At 47.4% G+C, this 12,364-nt stretch overlaps 1 protein-coding gene across 1 annotated transcript in view; it reads left to right on the plus strand.

The window, feature by feature from the left end:
- Nucleotides 1-12,364, plus strand: part of KIF17 (kinesin family member 17) — a 62,056-nt gene that overhangs the window by 40,060 nt on the left and 9,632 nt on the right. Inside the window, exons 7-11 of the mRNA XM_006862405.1 lie at nt 971-1,118; nt 5,325-5,851; nt 6,597-6,677; nt 7,384-7,580; nt 8,183-8,414. Of these exons, the coding sequence (XP_006862467.1) occupies nt 971-1,118; nt 5,325-5,851; nt 6,597-6,677; nt 7,384-7,580; nt 8,183-8,414 (1,185 nt within the window). The remainder of the gene's footprint in view (nt 1-970; nt 1,119-5,324; nt 5,852-6,596; nt 6,678-7,383; nt 7,581-8,182; nt 8,415-12,364) is intronic.

Below are 12,364 nucleotides of genomic sequence, written 5' to 3' on the forward strand. Positions count from 1 at the left end.
ATAGGTGTAGGTCAAGTTCATCAAATTGTATCAGATTACTCTTTTTTTCCTCTTCTTTCTTCTTCTAGTTGAGCTCTGGTCATCCAGTCATTGAAGCCAGGTTAAGTGGGTATTATCTGCAAGTGTGGGTGTTATTGTACAAATGCCCTCTCTTCTTAACAGCTGGACGCTTCACTCTCCACTCTAGTCCTCTGTGGTTATGTCACTGACTCTGGGCCCAGGAGACCCCAGGTCTTGCCACACTGCTGGCTAACCAGGTCTCCACTTGGGTTCACAGGAGTTTATTGAACGTGGTAGGGCTTAGCTCGCAGCTTCTTTGCTGTTTTTTCCTCACTTCCCCTTATCAGTGACCAATGTGGTCACCTAGGAGCTGGGTTTTATCCTGTGGACACTGGAAGCCACTGAGGGGCCTATGCAGGTGCAGACATGAGCTAAGGAACACGTGGCTGCTGCGTGGAGAAAGGTTTGGGGCAGGAGGAAGATTGGAGATGGGGGTCCAGATGGGAGGAGACTGTGTGGACAAGAATGGGTGGTGGTAACAAAAAAGGAGAGAGAAGTAAATGAATAAAATGGAATTTTGCCATTGATGGCTTGAGGATCATTTGGTAAAATCTGTTTATTGCTGCAGAAAGGTGTTTATGATCTATTGCTGTGTATAAAAAATGGATTATATACAAATACATGAATTACTGTTCCAACTCAGGGGACTCCACATGTGTCAGAGTAGAACTGTGCTCTATAGGAGAGTTTCAGTGGCTGTAGATTGCCAGACCTTTCTTCCCAGGTACCTCTGGGTGGACTTGAAACACCCACTTTTTCAGTTAGTAGTCAAACAGGTTAACTGTTCACACGGACCGGGGACCCCACATACAATATGGACCCATTAAAACATACATAGAGAAAAACTGAGAAAAGTCTTAAATCTAGCAAGTAGATACATTTCTGCCAACCCTACCCCACCCTCCGCCAGGAGTATGAGAAGCGCCTGGCCAGGCTGAAGGCTGACTATGAGGCAGAGCAGGAGTCTCGGGTCCGGCTGGAGGAGGACATCACTGCCCTGCGCAACTCGTACGACGTGAAGCTGTCCACCCTAGAGGAGAACCTGCGGAAGGAGACAGGTGGGCCAGCTCTGCTTCACCTCCTGTTAGGAATGATGGTTGCAGAACATTTTCTCTGTGCTTGGTTCACTTCTGGGCTCCTGGTGTGGTGCTGCGGGGTCAGTATTGGACTGAAACCTAGCTGCTCCTCGGAAACCCTGTTCAGGGTCACTGTGAGTCAGAATTGACTCCATGGCACTTAACAGCAGGCTCACTTCTGGAGTCCCGGTGAGGCGCTGTAGGATCAACTCTGAACTGCTAACTGAAAGGTTAGCAATTCAAACCTACCAGCCCCTCCTCGGAAACCCTGTATACTGAGGACCGACTTGATGGCACTTAACGACAACAATAGGTCCACTTTTCTTTAACCGTGGTTGATAGGTGTCATCAAGTGGATTCCAACTCATGGCGACCCCATGTGACAGAATAGAACTGTCCCACAGGGTTTTTTTAGGTTGCAAGCTCTATGGGACCAGATCATTGCGCCTTATTCTTGGGGAGACACTGGGTTTTCATGTTGGCAACCCAGTGCTTAACCATTGCCCAGCAGTGTTCCTTCATACTGCAGTCACCCCATTTTACAGAAAGGGAAATGGAGGGCACATACTCAGTCAGGGTCACACCGTCTGTGAAATGGAGCCAGGATTTGAACGTAAACAGTCAGTTCAGAGCCAGCATTCTCACTTTCAAGGCCACATCCTGGTGCTTTGGCCATAGGCTGGGCCCCAGTTCAAGACTGACTTCGAGCTGTAGCCACCTGTGGTTGACAGAGGAGACCCTGCTCTGAGTAGCTGCATTTTTTGCAGTCCTTTTGAGCTCATCCCAGAATAAGTATTTAATCATGAACAAGAACATTTACTTTTCTGGAAGTTTTTATCTTTTTTTTTTTTTTTTGCATTCTAGAATGTTCCATCTCACCAGTATCATTCAATACTCACGCTGCTAGGAAGCACAGATTCCCTTGTTAGGTGATGTTGGGTCCATTAGGACTCATAGTGACCCACAGAGAACAATACACCACCCAGTCCTGTACCATCGTCACAGGCATTGCCGTTTGAGCTCAGTGTCAGTCCATCTCGACAAGGGTCTTCTGTGTAATGACCTTCCACTCCACCAAGCGTGATGTCCTTTCCAGGCACTGGTTCCTCCTGATGACGTGCCCAAAGTGAGACAAAGTCTCATCATCCTTGCTTCTGAGGGCTCGCTTCAGTGGTACTTCTTCCCAGACATCCTTCAGATAGTTCACACTATGTCCAGTAGTCTTCACCAACACCATAATTCAGATTCTTCTCTGGTCTTTCTTATGTATTGTCCAATTTTTGCATGCCTATGAGCGATTGAAAATACTATGACTTGAGTCAGACAGACCTTAGTCCTCAAAATGACATTTTTGCTGTAAAAGACAATGTTAAAGAAGTCTATTGCAGTAGATTTACCCCATGGAATACATTGTTTGCTTTTTTGACTCCTGCTTCCCTGGGTGTTAACTGTAGAGTCAAATAAAATGAAATCCTTAGCAACTTCAATCTTTTCTCCATTTATCATGATATTGCTTATTGGTCCAGTGTGAGGATTTTTGTTTTATTTATATTGAGGTGTAATCAAAACTGAAGACTGTAGTCTTTGATCTTCACCAATAAATGCTTCAAACTCTCCTTGCTCTTAGCAAACAAGAGATTTCTTTGTACTCTCCAAAGTGTTCTAAAACCCCATCTTGTAATGGTGATATTGGTGACGTCACCAATACCATTTACTGGGCATCACTGTGTATGGCTGGTACTATGACAGGTGTGTTACCTGCAGTCCTGTGAGGTGGGGGCTACCGTAATCCTCATATTACAGATGTGGAACTGAGGCTTACAGGGGTTCGGGCCCCTAGTGAGGGAAGGGATGTCCTATTCCAGGGAAGGGAATTGCAGGGTTCTCTGAGGAGAGCGCCCTGGGCACAAGTGTTAAGGAAATGGGTGGGATGTAAAAGAGGGAGTCCTGGCAGCAGAGTGGATTATGAGCTGGGCTGCTAACCACAGGGTTAGTAGTTTGGATCTACCAGTCATTTCATGGGAGAAAGGTGAGGCTTTCTGCTCTTGTAAAGACTTAGAACTTCAGAAACCCTTTACATGATCCCCTGTGAGTCACACAAAGGCTTTTGATTGTGTGCATCATTACAAGCTATGGACAACATTGCAAAGTATGAGTATTCCTGAACGAGAAATCTGTACCTGGATCAAGAGGCAGTTGTTTGAACAGAACATGGGAACATTGAATGGTTTTAAATTAAGAATGGTGTGCGACAGGGTTGTATTCTTTCACCATACTTATTCAACCTGTATGCTGAGCAAATAATCTGAGAAGCTGGGTTCTATGAAGAAAAACGTGGCATCAGGATTGGAGGAAGACTCATTAACAACCTGCGATATGCAGATGATAAAACCTTGCTTGCTGAAAGTGAAGAGGACTTAAAACATTTACTGATGAAGATCAAAAAGCACAGTATGGATTACATCTCAATGTCAAGAAAACGAAAATCCTCACCACTAACAAAAGTTCTCAAGGACGTCATTCTTCTTGAATCAACTCTCAATACTCACGGAAGCAGCAGTCAAGAATTCAAATGACGTACTGCATCAGGCAAATCTGCTGCACAAGACCTTTTTAAAACGTTGAAGAGCAAAGATGTCAGTTTAAAGACTAAGGTGTGCCTGACCCAAGACAAGGTATTTTCAATAACCTCAAATGCATGCAAAATTTAGACAGTGAATAAGGAAGACCATAGAAGAATTGATGCTTTTGAGTTATGGTGTTGGAAGAGAATATTGAAAGCACCATGGGCTGCCAAAAGAACCAACAGGTCTTTGTTGGACGAAGTGCAGCCAGAGTGCTCCTTGGAGGCCAGGATGGCCAAACTTCATCTCTCATACTTCAGACATATTGTCAGTAGGGACCAGTTGGTGGAGAAGGATATCATGTTTGGTAAGGTGGAGGGTGAGAGAAAAAGAGGAAGACCCCTAACGAGATGGATTGGCCAGGTGGCAGCATCAATGGACTCAAGTGTGGCAACAGTAGTGAGGTTTGCCCAGGATCAGGCAGTGTTTCGTTCTGTTGTACAGAAGGTCGCTATGAGTTGGTACTGACTCGATGGCACCTAACAACAACAACAGTGAGTCAGTGCTGACACAACCACCACTACTGCCACAAAGGAGTCCTGGTGTGGCACTGTGGGATAAACACTGGACCGTAAGGTCAGTTTGAATCACAAGGTCGGCAGTTCAAACTCACCAGTGGCTCCTTGGAAACCCCATACAGGGTCCCTGTGAGTCAGAACTGACTCAACAGCACTTAACAACAACCCCCCACCCCCAAGGGGGGCAGTGATAGCTAGCTCTTGCCTCCCATGTGGGTGATCCAGGTTTGACTTCCAGCCAGTACACAGCCACCAGCCGGCTGGCATTGGAGGCTTAGTTATTGCTCTGATGCTGAACAGATTTCAGACTCAGACGAACTAGGAAGAGAAAGGCCTGGTAATTTGTTTCTGAAAGTCAACCAGTGAGAACCCTGTAGATCACAGCAGTCTAATGCTGCCATGTTTGGATCCCCACGAGTCAGAGCCAACTTGATGGTAACTAACAACAAGGACCAAGTAGCTAGGAGCTGCATGGACGCTCTGTGTGTGATCTGAGCCCAACTCCAACTCAGAGGAAGATGCCGCTCCCCCAAGGAAGAGGGAAGGGCAGAGGTCTTTCAGAATGTCCACTCCGGCCCAGTTTGAACATTAGGCATCTGAGTGATTTTTACTTGGTCTCTGGTGGGGATTTAGTATGTCCCAGGGGCATGAACCCCGAGCTTTGGTAAAGGCAGTGGACGCACCAGGAGGCCTGGCTGTGAGATTTGCAGCTTAAGGCCCCGGTCTGCTCTTATGTTAAGGGCAGTCACAAGACAGTGTGAGAAGAGCCCAACACCTAATGGCCAGTGAGCTCAGAGAAAAGAGAGGTTATGGTACTGGTCATGGAAGGCTTCCTGGAAGAGGTGGGGTGAGGCCGGTTTGAGTTCTGATTGGGTGGGGGGAGAGGAGAATGGGAATGCCGTGGCTGTAACCAGACTCAGGGCAGAGGGCTGGGTTCCTATTATTCTTAGGCTGCTCTCTTGGGGTGGACTTGGGGTCAACCTGGAGAAAGACTCCCTTTGTTCTAATCCTTTAAAAAAAACCACAGGACGATTCTCCTTTTTCAGAGGCTATCCTGAAGGCAGAAGCCATGTACAAGGCCGAGGTCATGTCCAGGGCTGAGTTGATCAACAGATATGAGTCCTCACCTGCTTTCCAGTGCGACTTGGCCTTCCAGCCCCAGCTCCGCTCCATGCCCCGCCCTCCACCCAGGCCTGAGGTCTGCAAGTCTGAGAGTTCTTCCCAGCTGGACCAGCTGCCCGTGGTGCCGAACTCCAAGTCTGAGATCTCCTTTGTGTCAGATGAGTCATCCACGCTTGAGGAAACATCTGGGTCTGAGGTCTTCCCCGGGCCTGATGAGCCCTCCAACCTGGGCTTCTCACTGCCTGAGGAGGGGTCCAAGGACACGTACTTCCTGAGTGAGTGTCTCAGGCAGGAGGCGGAGGGGCCCCTGCAGGAGGCCATGCCCTACCTCCTGGAAGAGGAACCGCTGACTCTGGAGCTGCTGCCAGGCCTGCAGGACCCATTTGCCGAGCTGGAGGCCAAGCTGGCCAGGCTCTCCTCCACGGTGGACACACCCCAGCGCCCTGAGCAGGTAGCGGGCATCCTGCAGAGCCGCTCGTGTAGGCACAGGGTTCTGGGAGTCAGCCTGAGGAGTTGGGGAAAGGGAAGCTCCAGCTAATCCTCCATAAATCAATAGCACATTTGGGATGGAGATAGGAGATTCTGCTGTCTGAGGGAGTTTGCTGAGTGTCCAGGCCTAAGCGGAGGGAGCCTTAGCCCAACTCTCATGTACCTGGAAACTCAGCGTAGGCAGCTGGGCTGGGGGCCTTAGGAAATCCAGCACCTTAGTGAGCCCCAGGGAGCTGCCTTCCCTCACCCTAACCCTTTATCCATTGTCTTCTCACTTTACTATCCTCTTTTTTTAACTTAAATTATCTCTTTCCCTACCGTATTCTCTGCTTTCCTTCTGTGTGTGTGTAAGGAGCACATGTCTTTGAGTCGGGCAGACCTGGGTTCAGATCCCAGCTCTACCACTTGTTTCAGTTGGGTGACCTTGGGCAGGTACCTCTTTGGACCTCAGTTTTATAATCTATAAAGTGGGGGTAACGCTGTGCTCCCCACATGTGGCACCTTCCTGGCACACAGCAGGTGTGTCTCGTCTCTCTCCCCCTCATCTCCTCACTGCTGTCCTCCCTACCTCTCAGCGGGGCAGGCATAAGAGCGTGTGGGAATGGCAAGCAGTCCAGGGAGTTGAGGCAGCGGTTAGGAGCCTGGGCATCCAGGATGACTCTGCCTTATGTCCTCTCTCTCCCTGCTTCCACCCGTTCTCCCTCGAGCACCCCTCCCTGACGGGTGTGCTGCAGTCCAGAGACCCCAGGTCTGAAGCCAAGGCAGCCAGCCATGTCTTGCCCAGGACCGTGAGTACCTCCTGGGGTGACCCGGGGTGTGGAGGAGTCTCAGGGCTCTGCCTCCTCCCTCTTTGGGCCTCAGTATCCTCATCCAAAATCCTGTTCCTAGATGTGTGTCACATGGCAAAGTGATAACACACAGCAGAGAACTGCCCTGCGCTGTGATCACATATGTTATGGAGAAAGAAAATCTCTGGAGCTGATTTCTGGGCGGGCAGTGGGTCTGGGCCTGTTGCAGACCCTCACTAGATGGTGGGTGGAAGGGCCAGGGAAGCGTTGACTGGGAAAGTGACACCAACATGTGACCCAAGCAGCAAGGAGGACCCAGGGAAGGCCATGGGAACCCCAGGTGTAGAAACCCCATGCTCAAAAGAGCTCAACATTGTCAGAAACAGAGGCCAGAGTGGTTGCAGGTGGGTGGGACGGGGGCCAGGACCAGGACCAGGCCTGAGGAGGAAGTAGTGACTGTGTGATGGGAAGCCAGAAAGGGCACCTTCAGCCAGAAGAGGGGTGCAGTCGATCCTGCTGTGGAGCCTGGATCAAGCTGGGAGACAGATCCGGGGGCTGTTGTAGAAGTGGGAGCCGTAAGAAATCAATGGGGAGCCATTGTATGACTGGGTGTCTCCAAGGTGGTTTATCCCAGGCAGAGCAAGGGCGGGACACCCCTTTTGGGACTGAGTTCCCCCCACCCATGGTGAATTTTCTCTGCCCTCAGGAGGCTGACCCACCCCCGGAAGTGGCTGAGGAGGCAGTGGCCACAGCAGAGCTGGGTGTTGAGGCCAAAGCTGAGGCCGCTGTGTCCTCGGTGGCCCAGCCTACCCCCCTGCTGGCCCTCGGAGGCCTGAGGAGGGGGAGTGTGGGCATGGAGGTGGCAGCACCTCCCTTGGTGGACCAGCAGCAGGTGCTTGCCCGGTAAGCTCCGGAGCCTGGGCTGCTGGGACCCTCTCTGGGAGTGGGGGTTGCATGTGGGTTTCCCCCAAAGCCCCATTGGGCCCTCACCAAGCTTTCCCTCCTGATGGCTCAGGGGCACATGGAGGGTTGCTCACCGGATTTCCCAGGTTTCAGGAATTTGGGGGCAGGATGGTTCAGGTCTTCCTGGCCCACCCTGGGGACAGGCTACCGCACCCAGTGAATGTCCCTGTGGCCCTGTGAGGAGCTGGCCTTTCCAGACTTGCTGTGAGGCCTTGTGCAGGTCGCAGCTCTGCTGCAAAGACCAGCATACTCATCAGCGTAGGGCTGTGAGAGAGGGGGGTTTGCTCAGGGATCACAGGAAGATTCTCACCTCTCCTGTTAGACAGGACCACCACAGGCTAGCAGTCCAGCAGACCTGGAAGGAATCCTGATTCTGACCTGGAACACGCAGGTTCACTTCTCTGAGCCTCAGTTTACTTCTCTGGGAAGTGAGGTTTTTGGAAGGATTTAAAGAGACAGTGCTTCACCCTAAGCCCACTGGGTAACAAATGCTCAATGAACGGCAGGGATGGTCAGGTGTGCTTTCTCCTCCGCACTGGCAGCTTGCAGCTGTTGGAGCAGCAGGTGGTGGGCGGGGAGCAGGCCAAGAACAAGGACCTGAGGGAGAAGCAGAAGCGGCGAAAGCGGTACGCTGATGAGCGCAGAAAGCAGCTGGTGGCGGCACTGCAGAACTCAGACGGGGACAGTGGGGACTGGGCGCTGATGAACGTCTACGACTCTATCCAGGAGGAAGTGAGGGCCAAGAGCAAGCTTCTGGAGAAGATGCAGAAGAAGGTGAGGCCCTGGTGTTAGGCACCCCCTCCTCCTCACCCCCACCATTCCCATACGCCCAGAGATCTGTGAGACCTCTTCCCCACACCCAGGCAGTTCCATGCAGTGGCAGGACTGAGGTCCCCATTTCCATGCTGGCTGCCAGCCATGGGTCGTTCTCGACTTCTAGAGGCCACCTCATTCACTGCCAGATGGATCCTTCAAACCCAGCAAGGGTGGGTACACTCCCTCATGCTGCTTTGAATCTCTTGACTGTTCCTGCTTCATTTCCCCGATGCATCTCCTCTGTCACGTCTGTTGCGCTGCGCTTCTCTTATTTTCTCTTCTGCTTTGGAGGTCCTTGTACTCACATTGGCTTCTTCTGGACAATCCAGGATAATCGCTTTATTTCAAGGTCAACTAATTAACAACCAGGAGTCCTGGTGTGATGCTGTGGGTTAATGCTCTGGATGGCAAGGTCAGTTTGAACCACAAGGTTGGCAGTTCAAGCTCACCAGCTGCTCCTTGGAAACCCTATACAGGGTCGCTATGAGTTGGAACCGCACTTAACAACAACAATTAACAATCAATAAAGTAACAACTTTTAATATTTAAATTGAATATGAAAACAACTCCAGTAGAGCCAAAATAGGACTATGAATGTATCCTGCCTGAATTTAGAGACCATCTCAACAAGAGATATGATGCATTAGACACTAATGAATGATGACCAGAAAAATTATGGGATGGCAGCAAGAACATCATACAGAAAGAAGCAAAAGGTCATTAAAAACACAGGAAAGAAAAAAAACAAAAATGCTTGTCAGAAGAGACTCTGAAACTGCTCTTGAGCATGGAGAAGCTAAAGCAAATGGAAGAAATGAGAACGTGAAAGAGCTGAACAGAAAATTTCAAAGGGAAGTTCAAGAAGACAAAGTCATATATTATAATGAAATGTGCAAAGACCTGGAGTTAGAAAACCAAAAGGGATGAACATACTCAGCATTTCTCAAGCTGAAAAAACTGAAGAAAATAATTCAAGTTTTGATTTGCAATATTGATGGAGTCAATGGGCAAAATATTGAATGATGAATAATGCATGGAAAGAAGATGGAAGGAACACACAGAGGCCCTGCACCATAAAGGAAGGTCAGTGCTCATCCATGTCAAGTGGTAGCCTATGACCAAGAACTGAAGGAAGAAGTCCAAGCTGTGCTTAAGACATTGGTGAAAAACAAGGATCCAGGAATTCACAGAATATAAATGGAAACATTTCAATAAACTGATGCAGCACTGCAGGCACTAATCTATGCCAGGAAATTTGGAAGACAGCGTCTTGGCCAACCGAATGCACGAGATCCATATTTGTACCATTCCAAAGTGAGGTGACCCACAGAATACAGAGATAATAAATATCACTGATATCACATGCAAGTAAAATTTTGCTGAAGATAATTAAAAAATGGTTGCAACAGTACATTCACAGAGAGTTGCCAGAAATTCAAGCCAATTCAGAAGAGGATGTGGAACTAGGAATATCATTGCTAACATCAGATGGATCTTGACTGAAGGCAGAGAAACCCAGAAAGTTTATTGTTAAGTGCCACCGACCTGTCAGTTAGCAGTCCAGGGCTTAACCTATATTGTGCTTTATTGACTATGCAAAAACATTTGATTGTGTGGTTCATAGCAAACCTTGGGTAACGTTATGAAGAACGTGTATGCCATAACACTTAATTGTGCTTATGAGGAACTAGTCATTTGAAAAGAACAAGGAGACACTGAATTGTTTAAAATCAGGAAAGGTGTGTGCTAGAGGTGTATCATTTCACCATACTTACACTGTCTGTATGCTGAGCAAATAATCAGAGAAACTCTATTATATGAAGAAGAATGTGGCAACAGGATTGGAGGGGGGAGGGTCATAAACAACCTGCTTTTATGTAAGTGGGATGCCTGGTGTGGTGCTGTAGGATCAGCACTGGACTGCAAACCCCAACATCAATTCAAACCCACCAGCTGCTCCTTGGAAACCAACCCATACAGAGTTGCTTTGAGTTGGAACGGACTAGACCTAACAACAAAAAGTACGTAAATGACACAACATTGCTGGCTTAAAACAAAGAGGACTAAAATACTGATGAAGATCAAACATTACAGCCCTCAGTATGGGTTGCACCTCAATGTAAAGAAAACAAAATTCTTCACCACTGGACCAATAAATAACATTTTGATAAATGCAGAAAAGATTGAAGTTGTCAAAGACTTCATTTTGCTTGGATCCACAATCAATACTTATGGAAGCAGCAGTCAAGAAATCAAACAATGTATTGCATTAGGCAAGTGTGCTGCACAATACTTCTTTAGAATATTAAAGAGCAAAAATATCAGTTTGAGGACTAAGGTTAACTGACCCAAGCCATGATATTTTCAATAGCCTCACATACATGTGAAGGTTGAACAATGAATAAAGAAGACCACAGAAGAATTTATGTATGTGAATTATGGTATTGGAAAAGAATTATTAAAAGTACCATGGACTGCCAGAAGAAAGAACAAACAAGTCTGTCTTGTAAGAAGTGAATCCAGAATGCTCCTTAGAAACCAGCATGACGAGACTTCAGACATATTATCAGGAGGGATCAGTTCATGGAGAGGGACATCATGTTTAGTAAAGTTGTTGTTGTTATTAGGTGCCATTCAGTTGGGACCGCCTCATAGCGACTCTGTGCACAACAGAATGAAACACTGCCTGGTCCTGCACCAATCTCACAATCTTTGCTATGCTTGAGCCCATTTTGCCAGTCCACCTCATTGGGGACCTTCCTTTTTTTTGCTGACCCTCCTGATAATATGTCCGAAGTATGAGAGGTGAAGTCTCACCATCTTGGCTTCCAAGGAGCACTCTGGCTGTGCTTCTTCCAACACAGATTGGTTTGCTCATCTTGCAGTCCATGGTACTTTTAATATTCTCCCCCAACACCATAACTCAATGCATCAATTCTTCTGCTGTCTTCTTTATTCATTGTCTAATTTTCACATTCATATGAGGTTATTGAGTCAGGTAAGCTTGGGTCAGGCTTACCTTAGTCCTCAAACTGACATCTTTACTCTTGAATATTTTAAAGAGGTCTTGTGCAGCAGATTTGCCTATTGCAATACATCGTCTGATTTCGACTCATGTTTCTATAAATGTTGATGGTGAATCCAAGTAAAATGAAGTCTTTGATATCTTCAATCATTTCTCCATTTATCTTGACATTATTTATTGGTCTAATGGTGAGAATTTTGTTTTCTTAACATTGAAGTATAACCCATACTGAAGGCTGTGGTCTTTGATCTTCATCAGTATTTTAAGTCCTCTTTGCTTTCAGCAAGCAATACTGTATCATCTGCATATCACAGATTGCTAATGAGTCTTCCTCCAACCCTATTGTCACGTCTTCTTCATATAATTCAGCTTCTTGGATTATTTGCCCACATACAGATTAAGTACGGTGAAAGAATACAACCCTGGCACACACCTTTCCTGACTTTAAACCATTTAGTGTTCCCTTGTTCTGGTTGAATGACTACTTCTTGATGTTTATACAGGCTCCTCATGAGCACAATTAAGTGCTTTGGGATACTTATTCTCTGCAGTGCTGTTGATAGCTTGTTGATCCACACAGCCATAGTCCACACAGTGCACTAGTCACTATTGACTGTGTACTATCACACAGTGCATAGTTGTTGCAGACCGTGTAAGACTAGTCAGAGGTTCGAGGCCCTCTAGGGCCAGAGTGTAACAAATGAGGCCACTGGCAGTTATTGGCAAATTGCTTTCATATTAATATTCAGGTATATATATTAAATTAATACACTGAAGCCTTTGACAATCCACAGATAAATGTGGTATTTTCCTAAAGCCAAGACTAAAGGTTGCAAGGTTAAGCCTTTCTCCAAAGGATTAACTAAAAATGTCTTAGCTAGTT

Source organism: Chrysochloris asiatica, unplaced genomic scaffold (assembly GCF_000296735.1).
Source record: "Chrysochloris asiatica unplaced genomic scaffold, ChrAsi1.0 scaffold00047, whole genome shotgun sequence".
NCBI classification, from domain to species: domain Eukaryota; kingdom Metazoa; phylum Chordata; class Mammalia; order Afrosoricida; family Chrysochloridae; genus Chrysochloris; species Chrysochloris asiatica.